At 43.5% G+C, this 12,499-nt stretch overlaps 1 protein-coding gene across 1 annotated transcript in view; it reads right to left on the bottom strand.

Moving 5' to 3' along the window:
• Positions 1–7,756, bottom strand: part of TMEM255B (transmembrane protein 255B) — a 117,930-nt gene extending 110,174 nt beyond the window's left edge. The window contains exon 1 of the mRNA XM_006851552.1: positions 7,702–7,756. Coding sequence (XP_006851615.1) covers positions 7,702–7,756 — 55 coding nt within the window. The remainder of the gene's footprint in view (positions 1–7,701) is intronic.
• Between the last annotated feature and the right edge of the window lie 4,743 nt (positions 7,757–12,499).

Here is a 12,499-nt window from a genome sequence, read left to right as displayed (position 1 = left end):
CATGTGGGATAATGCACTGGACCAACTTGAAAAGCAGGGTCAGCAGTTCAAATCCACCAGCCACTCCTCAGAAATCCTATGTAGGGCAGGGTTGCTATGAGTTGGAACGACGGCAGTTAGCAACAACAACAAAACCTAATTATTACAACAATCACAAGACTGACACCCTGGCAGTTAGCAAAAGGGACACAGAGAATAAGAAGAGAAAAACTCTACAGTGAATCTCACTAAGGATGTCTTATTTAGTTTTTGTTCTTGTCTTTGGAAATGAACTATTTTTCCTGTAGGACTCTAAAACAAAATAAGAAAAAAAGATAAAAATATTCTTGCTTCTTCCTATTCCAAAGTTTGTAAGGCAGCACCGTGTGTGTATGTACAAGCGTGTGTATGTATAAGCGTGTGTATGTATAAACGTGTGTTTAATGGGAGATGTAACCTACTTGTTTGATCGCAATCACTTGTTCAGATCTCCAATTCAAGTGTGACCACGCAGACATTTTCACACTTTAGAAAAGTTTACACATAGAGATTTGCACATTTTCAGTACTATCAAAGCTCACTCGTAACGACCTACAGGACAGCGTAGAACTGTTCCATGCGTTTTCCAAGGCTGGTGTCCTGGGGTGGAGCTCCAGGAAAATGCGTTAGACTGCAAGATCAGTTTGAACCATAAGGTCAGCGGTTCAAACTCACCAGCCGCTCCTCGGAAACCTTATACAGGGCTGCTATGAATCGGAGGAGTCTTGGTGTGGCGCTGTGGCTTAATGCACTGGATTGCAAAGATGGTTCAAACCACAAGGTTGGCAGTTCAAGGTCACCAGCTGCTCCTTGGAAACCCTATTCAGGGTTGCTATGGGTCAGAACTGAATCGATGGTACTTAACAACAACAATCTTTATGGACAAGTCCTGGTGTGGCACTGTAGGGTAAGCAATTGACCAAAAGGTCAGTTTGAATGGCAAGGTCGGCAGGTCAGACCCATCAGCCACTCTTTGGAGCCTATACAGGGTCTCTCTCCTTTTTTATCTTTTCTAGAAATACTTTACTTAGAGTTCATTTCTTGACACTTTGTTTCCCATCAGCCCATCCACTCATTTGCTCATTAATGTGTTCACTCCAAAACCAATTGACACCCACTGTGGATAAGTTCATTCTGACCCATAGGGGCCCTACAGGGTTTCCAAGGATGTAAACTTTTACAGAAAGAGATTACCACATCTTTCTCCGCTGGGACAGCTGGTGAGTTCCAACTACCCACCTTTCAGTTAGCAGCCCAGCGCTTCACTCACTGTACCACCAAGTATTCTCTATCTACTCAAGATGCATTTAGCATAGCTCTGCAGAAACACCCGTGGTAGCACTTGGTATGAGATGCAGAGGGTGGGTATAGTACCCGCCCTCCCAGAGTGTGCCAGGTTTAAACAAGATAATGGGGTGGCAGGGGTGGTCCAAGACCTGGCACAGATGAGCCCAGTCAGAGTTGGAACCCAGGCTTGTGGTTTGTTATGTAAATGTGAGAGCCTTTTGGAAGGCAGGTCATTGATGAGGCCTAGAAACTTTTACTTTATACAGCTGGGGGTTAACAGTTGTTGGTGTAGGGGTTAAAGGTATCATTTGACTGGGACCGTATTAGCAGCTGCTCCCCTTTTAGGGAAAGCTACACGATTGTAAAGGAGTTCTGGTAGCATAGTGGCTAAGAGTCGTTCTGTGAACCTCAAGGTCAGCAGTTCGAAACTACCAGCCATTCTGTGGGAGGCTTTCTGCTCCCGTGAAGATTTACAGCCTCGGAAACCCTGTACAGGGTCGTTATGAGTCAGAACAACTCCATGGCACATAACCACCACCATGTGATTGTAGCTGCCAGGCCCGGCCCGCATCCTCCGAGGCATGAGCCTCACAGAGACAGCTGTAGTTAACCCATCCTTGTTCTCACCACAGCAGGCAAACCCTTCCTCTTTCTGCTTGGGCCTTACTCTTCCCTCTCATTCTAAACCAACCATGGCCTTTCCCAAGTCAAAGCCTTCACACTCACTGGCTGCTCCTTCTGGCCCCAGATAGGTTCATGCCTAACTCTGCTCCAATGCCACCTTGTTTGGCAAGTTTCCCCTAAGTATTTCAAATCGCTGCATCCTCCATATCCCCTGCCCTGTGTTATTTCTCTCTGCTGAACTTGTCAGTCTCTGGCAGCCCACGAGACGTCCTTCCTCACGTTGTTGGTGGTTCTTTGTCCTTGCACTAGATGAGAAGATCATAAAGACAAGAAGTGCTGTGTGCCTTGTTGAGTACACTGTCTCTGACATCTGGAACACTGCCAGGCACTCAGAGCATCCTCAAAATTCTTTGTTGAACGATGAAGAATATAGGAGTGGGGTGGGGGGAGAATTATTGCAGATCGTATGGTCTGAAAAGTTGATGTTTAGGTAAAGTCTTAAGGATGAGGAGAAGCCAACCCTCTGAAAACTGGACGTGGGTGCAGGTGAGAGAATCAAGCAGAGGACAGGGCTTGTACAAGACCCTGAAGTGAGAAATAAAACAGTCTTTCTAGGGTGGTTAACAGAAGGAACTCGGCATGTGAGAGACGTAGGTTTGAATCTCAGGTACCTTCCTTCCATGAGTGGAGAGGCTGAGCCAGAACATACAATGCTTTGGGCATGGTATGAGGGGATGCCACTTCTTGCTTAGATGGGACCCTTCTCTTAATATTTTTTTTTTTACAAATCCTATTCTACAATTTGAAAGTTGGTGGAACTACTATTTTGAATGTTCAAAAAATGATTCTAATAATAGTAATAATTTGTTGTTGTTATTAAGTACATTGAGTTGGTTCTGACTCATAACGACCCTAAATAGGGTGACCAAGGAGCTGCTGGTGAGTTTGAACTGCCAACCTTATAGTTCAAAATGACCTTGTGGTCCAGTGCATTATCCCACAGTGCCACCCCAGGCCCCCAATACTCATAATGCCATCTAGTAATTGGGCAGCAATTTTATCTCTAGTTAAAGCAGTCTGATTTTCTTTCTCTCCTTCAATCATGGGGATTAACATCTCCAACACCCCATACTGCCCTTACTAGCCTACAAGTAGGATCTGCGCATCGAGCCGAACGCCAACTGGTTTTCATTAATGCAGTTAGTTCCCTTTTCAGCTGTTCCTCATTGACTACTTTTTCCTTAGGTGGTTGTGGTGGTGGTTATGTGCCATGGAGTCGGTTGTGACTCATAGCGATCCTGTGCGGGGTTTCCGAGGCTGTAAATCTTTACGGGAGCACAAAGCCTCATCTTCCCCCTACAGAATAGCTGGTAGTTTCGAACTGCTGACTTTGAGGTTAGCAGCCCAATTTGTAAATGGTACGCTACCAGAGCTCCTTTTTCCTTAGGTAGCCACTCCAATCTTTCAATTAAGAAAATATGTCTGAACAACAATTAAGACTCCTAAAACTTTTTCTTTTTTTTTTTGAGGAAATTATCAGATAAATTTGCTCCTTTCTGAGGATTTTGTTCTACTGCTTTCACTAAAGAAATTCATTGTCTATTAAGGAGCCCTGGTGGTACAAACAGTTCAGCACTCAGCTGCTAAACTTTCAAGGTTGGTGGTTAGAATCCCCCCAGCAGCTCTGGGAAGAAAGACCTGACATTCTACTTCCTTAAAAAATCCAAAAAGAACCCAAATTTCCTGCCATAGAATCATTTCTGACACATAGGACCCAGCATAGGGTTTCTGAGGAGCTCTGGTAGCATAGTGGTTACGAATCAGGCTATTAACCTCAAGGTCGACAGTTCAAAACTACAAACTGTTCCACGGGAGAAAGATGAGGCTTTGTGCTCCCGTAAAGATTTGCAGCCTCGGAAACCCTGTGCAGGGTCGCTGTGGGTCAGAACCGACTCCACGGTATTTAATAACAGCAACAACAAAACTACATGGGAGCAGAAAGCCTCATCTTCCTCCAGGGGAGTGGCTGGTGGGCTCAAGCTGCTGACCAGTGCTTATCCGACAGCACCATCAAGGGCCCCTGGGGCAGTTCTAAACTGTCACATGGGTGACTATGAGTTGCAAATAAGCTTACAATGGCAGTAACAACAACGGCTTGTTTACTCGTGCTTTATTTACTGACTGTGCAAAGGCTGTGTGAATCATGAGAAACTAGAGAGAACACTATGAAAAATGGAAATTCCAGAACCCTTCATTGTGCTCATGGAAAATCTCTACTTAGATCAAGAAGCAGTTGTCCGCATAGAACAAGGTGATGCTGCGTGGTCTAAAATCAGGAAAGGTGGTTTTCAGGATTGTATCCCCTCGCCAAACTATTTAATCTGTATATTGAACAAATAATCTGAGAAACTGGATTATATGAAGGAGAACAATGCACCAAGAATACATAAAGACTCGATGTGGTTGTTGTTCAGTGCCATCAAGTCGGTTCTGACCCATAGAGACCCTGTATAGGGTTTTCAAGGAGCGGCTGGTGAGACTCATTAGCAAACTGCAATATACGGATGACACACCCTTGCTTGTTGAACATAAAGAAGACTTGAAGTATTTATTGATGAAGACCAAAGACTACAACTTTCAGTTTGGATTACACCTCAGCATAAAGAAAACAAAAATCCTCACAACTGGACCAGTAAGTAAGTTTGGACAACAGTATTTTGTCTCCAGGTACACCAAGGATAATAAAAAGAAGAATCCCAACATTAAATCCTTATCATAAATACATGTCATGAGAATAAAAGATAATATACTCAAGAAAAAGGTATAATATCTTTATTGTGGCCATGAAGCATTCACATTTTAGACCAGATTTTGGAGAGAAAGAGGGTTTCACAGTGGAGAGCCAATTACACCAAATCCATTACCATCAAGTTACTTTTGACTCACAGCAATGGGGAGAACTGCCCCATAGGGTTTCCAAGGCTGTCAACCTTTATGGAAGTCAACAACCACATCTTTCTCCCAAGAAGCAGCCAATAGATTCAAACCAGTGACCTGTCGGTTAACAACCAAGTACTTAACCACTGCTTCACCAGGCCTCCTTACATTGGAGAGAGGTAACCAGAATTGCCTAAATCGTTTCCTCACTTCTTGTACCCCGTTAACAGAAATAGTGTTATTACCTGCTCAGTACAATGAAAGTGCTGGAAACATCACTACTAGACTGATAAACAGTGATGTCAGCTTACAAGGACCACACACAGACCTTTCTGGGTCGGCTCACAACTGCTGGGAGGTCTTGGATCACTCACTTAATCCCTCTGAACCACGTAGAAGGAGAACCCTAAGCGAGCAGGGACTCTGTCTGTCTTGTCCACCCCTGGCTCCCCAGTGCCTAACTCAGAGGGACAAATGTGTTGAATAAATGAATGACCTTCAGTTTCCTTATCTGTAAGACAGAAATAATAACACCTGCTTTACTCATCCAGACCGCTGTGAAAATCCAGTGAGAAAATAAACATTTCTGAGTGCTTTGTATACGTTTTTATGAACTCAAGACATGCTGGTTATCATGGGTGGTATTAATTTTGAGACAGCATAGCAGTTACTCTTGATAGTGCCTCCTAGGAGGGCCTGCAAGAGAAGCCTTGAGGTGTGAGGTGTGAGGCTGAAGGGGCTAAGAGCTCCCTCTCATCTGTAGGCTTGCTGTTTTCCCTAACTCCAATCTGTCCCCAGGTGCATCCTATCTGTTCTCGGAATATCAACTCCCACTCTTTGCCAGACCCTCTCATTCTCCCACCCCTGCTCCCCGTGCCTCTTCCCCCTCCTTTCCAGGCTTGGCTGGAGGGAAGAAAGCACTGTCCCTGTGGAAAGCTGATCCTGTCTCAAAGAAGTAGAAGGAGGGAACAGGAATTCTGTGAGATCCACTTTATCAGGGAAGGGGGATGTCACACAAGAAGAGGAGGAGGGGACACAGCTTGGAAGGGTTCCCAGCCTTGCTCTCTCCTGCCTCCCAGAAAGAATGACCATTAGCTAGCACTGGAGACAGTTAATGTGAAGACCAGGAAGCTGAACTGGGTACCTCCTCAGCCTGTTTGTTTTTTTACCTTCTGCTTTTACCTGCAACACGTGCCCAAGGCAAAAAACTCAGGAGAGGATTCAATAGATAAGGGAAAGTAGAAAATACCCACAATCCTATGTTCCAACTACACTAACGTTTTGCATTTTTAAATAAAATAATTTCTCTTATTCTGATTCTTTGGGGAAGGGAGTTGTCCCTGGAAGGTCCAGTTAACACACTTGGCTGCTATCCAGGAGGCCAGAGGTTCACGTCTACCCAAAGGTACCATCGACTTCTAACAAGTGAGCCATTGAAAACCCCATGGGGCACAGTTCTACTCAGAGGTCTGCATGAGGTAGAGTGGATTTCACAATAACTGTTTTTGTTTGTTTGTTTAAGTTTAATGCGCTTATCAGAAGAAAAATAAAATAAGTAAAAATCTTTAAAAACAAACAAACATGAAGTCATTCTGATAAAGCAGTTGACACAAACAAGGTAGTTTCTTGCAAGATGAAAACAATGTGAACAAATTTATAAAGTCGTAGAGCATTTTGCTACATAGGATGAGAACTATAGAACTGTGTCTTTTCGCAAGAAACCAGATTCCTTGGGTATTACGTAACAGTTATATTGTTGTTGTTTTTGTTGTTGTTGTTAAATGCCGGGGAGTCGATGACTCATAGCGACCCTCTATGGGGTTTCCAAGGAGCGGCTGGTGGGCCTGAACCTCTGGCCTTGCGGTTAGCAATCCACTGCTTATCCAACAGTGCCACAGAGTCAGACAACAATAGTTACTGTTATATAAAAAAAAAAACAAAGATTTCCCTAATATTCTCCAAACATGGTTCTAAGGTTAGACACCAGCCGTTTTAGGTCTGTTTTTTTCTGTAGCAAATAACAGAGTTTCACTGGACAAGTCATTTTCATCTCATTACAGTGGTCCATGCATCAGTTACCATGAATTTTTTTTTTTTTTTTTAATCTTCCTTGTTCCCTTTCCTTCAGGGACGCACAGCCGCAGGGCATTGTTCCCGGCAGAGAACCAAACCCGAACTTGGGAACACGCAACAGATTTCCTGTTTTCCAACGCCTGCTGGCTCCAAGGCCCCATAACGTTTGATCCGGGAAGTTAAAGAAGTTGAGGTTCCGTGTGAATTTATGGGGGAGAGGCCTGTGGGGAGGGCGCGCAGGAACCGAACTGCATTCCAATTTATTTATTTTTGATCATTAAAAAATGCCTGCGTTTATTACTTTCGAACAAAAAGACATTAGCTACCTAGCTAGTTGAAACCAACTTTTCCCAGCACATTTTCAGAGACTGGAATAGAGTAGAGGAGTTGGGAAAGGAAAGGCGTTTAGGTTGACAAATATTTAAGTATCAAGTTCTATTCTTAGTCATAAAGATAGCGGGGAAATGAAGAGGCAGACACAAACTCAGAGAGAGACACACAGGATAAAAAGGGACAGAAAGACAGGAAGAATTAGGGCAATGAATGAATTCCCAATACGGTACCCTAAAGATAAAAGCTCAAACGAGGAGGGAAGAACGTGGACCACGGGCTCCAGAAGTTCTTCGCAAATCTGTCCAGCTACCCTGGCAGGTTAAGGGCAGGCAGCCGCACCCCAGGCCCACTGAGCCCCCAGCCTCCCCGGCAGCCCAGCCAGAGCCCTGTGTGGCGGAGCGAAGTCGCTGGGAACGGCTCCCGGCTTACCTGTCGTGTCCAGCAGCGCCAGGGGCCCGGGCACAGGTGGCACGGGCGGCTGCATCCTCCTCTGCGCCCTGGAGGCTGTGGTTGTGCGCGGGGCGCGCCCTGGGGACCAACTACGCTGGGGCGGGCTGCGGGAGCTGAGGTTCCGCGGCCAGAGGAGTCCGGGACGGCAGACGCGCGGCTCTCCCGGTGCGATGTGCGATCGGCTCCCGAGCGCCTCACAGCGGTCTCCGGGAGCAGTTTTGCCGAAGCACCGCCCCTCTGCCCCTTGTCTTCCCTCGACTCCTCCAGCAACCTCCCTCCTGAATATCCCAAGTCTGCGCCCACTATTCAGCTCCCAACAGTCACGGGCCCAAAACTTGAGGGATTAAAGACAAAGGGCAAGCTTTGCAAAGCCCATCGACTGAGATGTTCTCCCTGCCACTCTTGGGATTATAGAGCTGGGTAGGGTGGGCTCACACTACAATTGTACTCCCACAAAACTGAAAAGCAAAAAGATATGATCATATCAAAAAAAAAAAAGATACGTCGTGATCAAGTAGTATTCATACTAGCTGTGCAGGGATGATTCCATATTAGAGAAACAATCAACATAATATATCACATAAATAAAACAAAGGAATAAAAAAAAACCATATAAATCAATGCAGAAAAGGCATATGACAAAATCCAACACCCATTCCTGATAAATACAGTTAACCAAAACTGGGATGGAAAGGAAGTTTCTCAACATATTTAAGGACATTTATGCAAAACCAACAGCCAATATCACTCTCAAATGGAGAGAAACAGAAGCCATCCCTTTTGCGAACAGGTACCAGATAAGGATGCCTTTTATCACCACTCCTATTCTGGTCTGGCGCTGTGGGCTAATGTATCAGACTGCAAAGTCGTTTGAACTGCAACATCGGTGGTTCAAGCTCACCAGCTGCTCCTTGGAAACCCTGTACAGGTTCGTTATGGGTCGGAATCGACTCGATGGCACTTAACAACAACAAAATTCAATATTATGCTGGAATTGTTAGGCAGAACTATAAGGCAAGAAAGGGGTTAAAGATCAAAGCAAAAATAAATGAAATAGTAAATGGAAAAAGAATACAAAGAATCAATAAGGCCAGAAATTGGTAATTTGAGTTGTTGTTGTTGTTATTATGTACCATGGAGTCGGTTCCTACTCATAACAACCCTGTACAGGGTTTCCGAGGCTGTAAATCTTTACTGGAGCAGAACGCCTCATCTTTCTCCCGTGGAGCAGCTGGTAGTTACGAACTGCTGCCTCTTGAGGTTAGCAGCCCGATTCATAACCACTATGCTACCAGAGTTCCAAAATTGGCAAACTATTGGCCAAACTGACAAAGAAAAAATAGAAATCCATAAATTACTAAAACAAGAAATAGAAGACGTGATCATAAAGAAAAAAATGAGCAGACACAAGCAAAGAAAAGTCCCGTGCAGATGGTCTCACTGGAGAATCCCCCAATCATTCAAAGAGAAGAGTTGATACCAAGTCTGTTAAAACTTCGAGATGGAAGGTCATAGATATGGGAGGTCCCCTGTGGACAGCTGATCTTTGACAAAGAGCCACAATTCACTTAGTGGGGAAGAAAATCTCTTTAACAAATGATTCAGACAAAACTGAGTATCACTACAGAAACCATTAAACAGGACTCGCATCTCACACCATAAGAAAACAGGGGCAAACTTAGGTGCTCTAGCATAATGGCATAGATATACTTTCAAACAAGGAGCTCTGGTAGCATGGTGGTTACAAATCAGGCTGCGAACCTCAAGGGCAGCAGTTCAAAACTAAGATGAGGCTTTCTGCTCCCGGAAAGATTTACAGCCTTGAAAACCCTGTACAGGGTCACTATGAGTCAGAAATGATTCCATGGCACATAAGCACCACACTTTCAGACATAACTCAGTATGCACAAACAACAGAATACAAGTTAGACAACTTCTCCACCTCAACAACAAAAAGACAAGTATTTCCATTTTAAAATGTGCAGAGAACATAAGCAGACACTTCACTGAAGAAATGCTCAGAATCGATAGTCATTTGAGAGATGCAAATCAAATCAACAATGAGAAGTCATCTCACCCCAGCATTAATAGCAAAGTTTAAAGAAAAAGAAAGAAAGTAACAAATGCTAGTGAGGACGTGGCGAGACTGGAACCCTCATACACGGTTAGTGGAGTTGTAAAATGGCGTAGTCACTGAAGAAAACAGTATGGAACTTCCTTAAAAAGTTGAAAATGGAAATACCATCAGATCCAGCCATACAGCCTAGAGAAATACGAGCTTTGACACAAACAGGTAAGTACACACTCATGTTTATCACAGCACTGTTCACAATAGCAATAAGATGGAGACTACTTCAAAGTCCATCCATAGAGACTGGAAAGGCAAACATACACGTAATAGAAACTACAGCAGGTTAAAGAAGAATGATGAAATCTGTAAGGAAGCGTGGGCCACTAACTAGGAGGTAGACACATTTAACTTGGGTGAAGCAAAAGGCAACCTGTAACAACAAAGGAGAAATCAGCAAAATATTATGAAGTCCAAAGAGACCCTGGAAGGAATATAAGAGTTAAAAGAAAATGAAATAATTATCCACACATGCACACAGAATAAGAATGGAATACTCCCCAATTCATTCAGGGAAACCAGCATAACCTAACAGATCACTAAAAAAGAAAATGACAGACCAATATCCTTCAAGAACATACATTTTGAAATTCTAGCCAACAGAATTCTATATCAAAAATATACATACTACATCACAATCAAGTAGGATTCATACCAGGAATGCCAGGATGGTTCCACATTAGAAAATCAATCAATAAAATTCACCACATACCAAAAAGAAAGGCAAGACTCATGTGATCATCTCAATTCACGCAGAAAAGGTATTGGGTAAAATCTTTTCATTTATATGTTGTTAAGTACAGTCGAGTCAGTTCCAACTCATAGTGACCCTGTATAGGGTTTGGGTTTCTGAGAAGCGATGACTGGTGAGCTTGAACTGTCGACCTTGTGGTTCAAACCAACTTTGCAGTCCAGCACATTAACCCACAGCACAGGCACCAGGAAAGGGGCGATTTCTTCTTCTTCCCCACACTCTCCTGGTGAGCAGAGGTGTGACCAGTTCCCACCTTCATTCACCCTGAGTAAACCCTGCTCTCTGGGAGTTCTGAGCCACGTCTTGGGAGCTACAAACCAGTGTGAGTTGGGGGTCAGCTACACAGCTTTGGTGTCTGGTTTCAAGTGGGCTCAGTTCCAGACAGAGCCACCAGACCAGCATTTAGCCAGTCACCCTGCCCCCAGTCTCCCTGTGGTTCATCAGAGGCCCTCACAAACTACTTCAGACTGAGTGCCCTAAACATAGATAACACCAAGGCCAGTAGGATAACTATCTAGGGCCAGAAACTCTGTGGTCACATCCCTTCCACAACCACCTCATGAGCTCCTTGAATCGCAAAAGCCCCCAGAGATATCTCCCCTCAGGGTCCAACAGCTGCACTTTGTTTATGCCTAAAGGAAACAGGCCATTTTAGCTTACACAAAAAAATAAGGGAGAATGATTCAAACAAATCACCAAGATGCAGAGACAGAAGATGTTGCTGAAAAACAATTCAAAAAAATGTTAATTAGGTTCCTTGAAAGGATCAATATAAAGATCAGGGTAAGCAAGAAAAGTATAATAAAAACTGTAGAGTTCAGGAAAATACTACAAGAACAAAGAGACAAAATAAATGCAAATTTTTAAACAATACAAAGTCTGCAGTTAGAAATCTAGTCGATTAATACTAAGATCTCAGAAATGGACAATATATTGAAAGGGCAAAGGAGTAAAAATGTGAAACAATGGAAACCCAAATTAGCCAGCTGGAAGAAAAACCTTTCAATATTAGTATGCTAGAAGAACAATCAGAAAAAAAATGAAAAAAAATCTGAAGGAAGCCTAAAAATTATGTGGGACACTATGAAGAGGAACAACTTGCACGTAATCAGAATTCGTGAATAGGAGAGACAAGCACAGAGTAAATTGTTGAAGAGATGATGAAAGAGAATTTCCCTTATATCATGCAAGATGAGAATACAAGCATATAAGAAGCTGAACAAACCCCAAACAGTTTAGATCCCAAAAGAAAATCACCAAGACATACCATAATCAAACTTTCCAAAATAAAAGACAAGAAAGAATCCTGAAAGCAGCTTGGGAAAAATGAAAGGTTACCTACAAGGGAGAACCAGTAAGACTAAGCTCTGATTTCTCAGCAGAAACCAGGCAGACACGAAGGAATGACTTATACAAAACTCTGACAGAGAAAAATTGCCAACCAAGAATCATATGTATGCCCAGCAAAGCTGACTCTCAAATACGATGGTGAAATCTGGATAAACAGAAATGAAACGAATTTGTAATTACCACACCAACTTAACAAACAATGCTAAAGGGTGTTCTTTGAACTGAGAACCAACATCAGCAGACAACAACCTGAGATTACCATTCATGACAACACCACCTGGAACTCAATTCAGATATGTTGTTGTTATTAGGTGCCATCAAGTCAGTAGTGACTCATAGCGACCCTATGCACAACAGAACGAAACACTGCCTGATCCTGAGCCAACCTCACTATTGTTGCCATGCTTGAGTCCATCGATGCTGCCACTTGACCAATCCATGTCATTGGGGGTCTTCCTCTTTTTCTCTGACCTTCCACCCTACCAAACATGATATCCTTCTCCAGTGACTGGTCCCTCCTGACAATATGTCCGAAGTATGAGAGA

Source organism: Chrysochloris asiatica, unplaced genomic scaffold, assembly GCF_000296735.1.
Source record: "Chrysochloris asiatica unplaced genomic scaffold, ChrAsi1.0 scaffold00029, whole genome shotgun sequence".
NCBI classification, from domain to species: domain Eukaryota; kingdom Metazoa; phylum Chordata; class Mammalia; order Afrosoricida; family Chrysochloridae; genus Chrysochloris; species Chrysochloris asiatica.
This window is presented reverse-complemented; position numbering and strand designations above follow the sequence as displayed.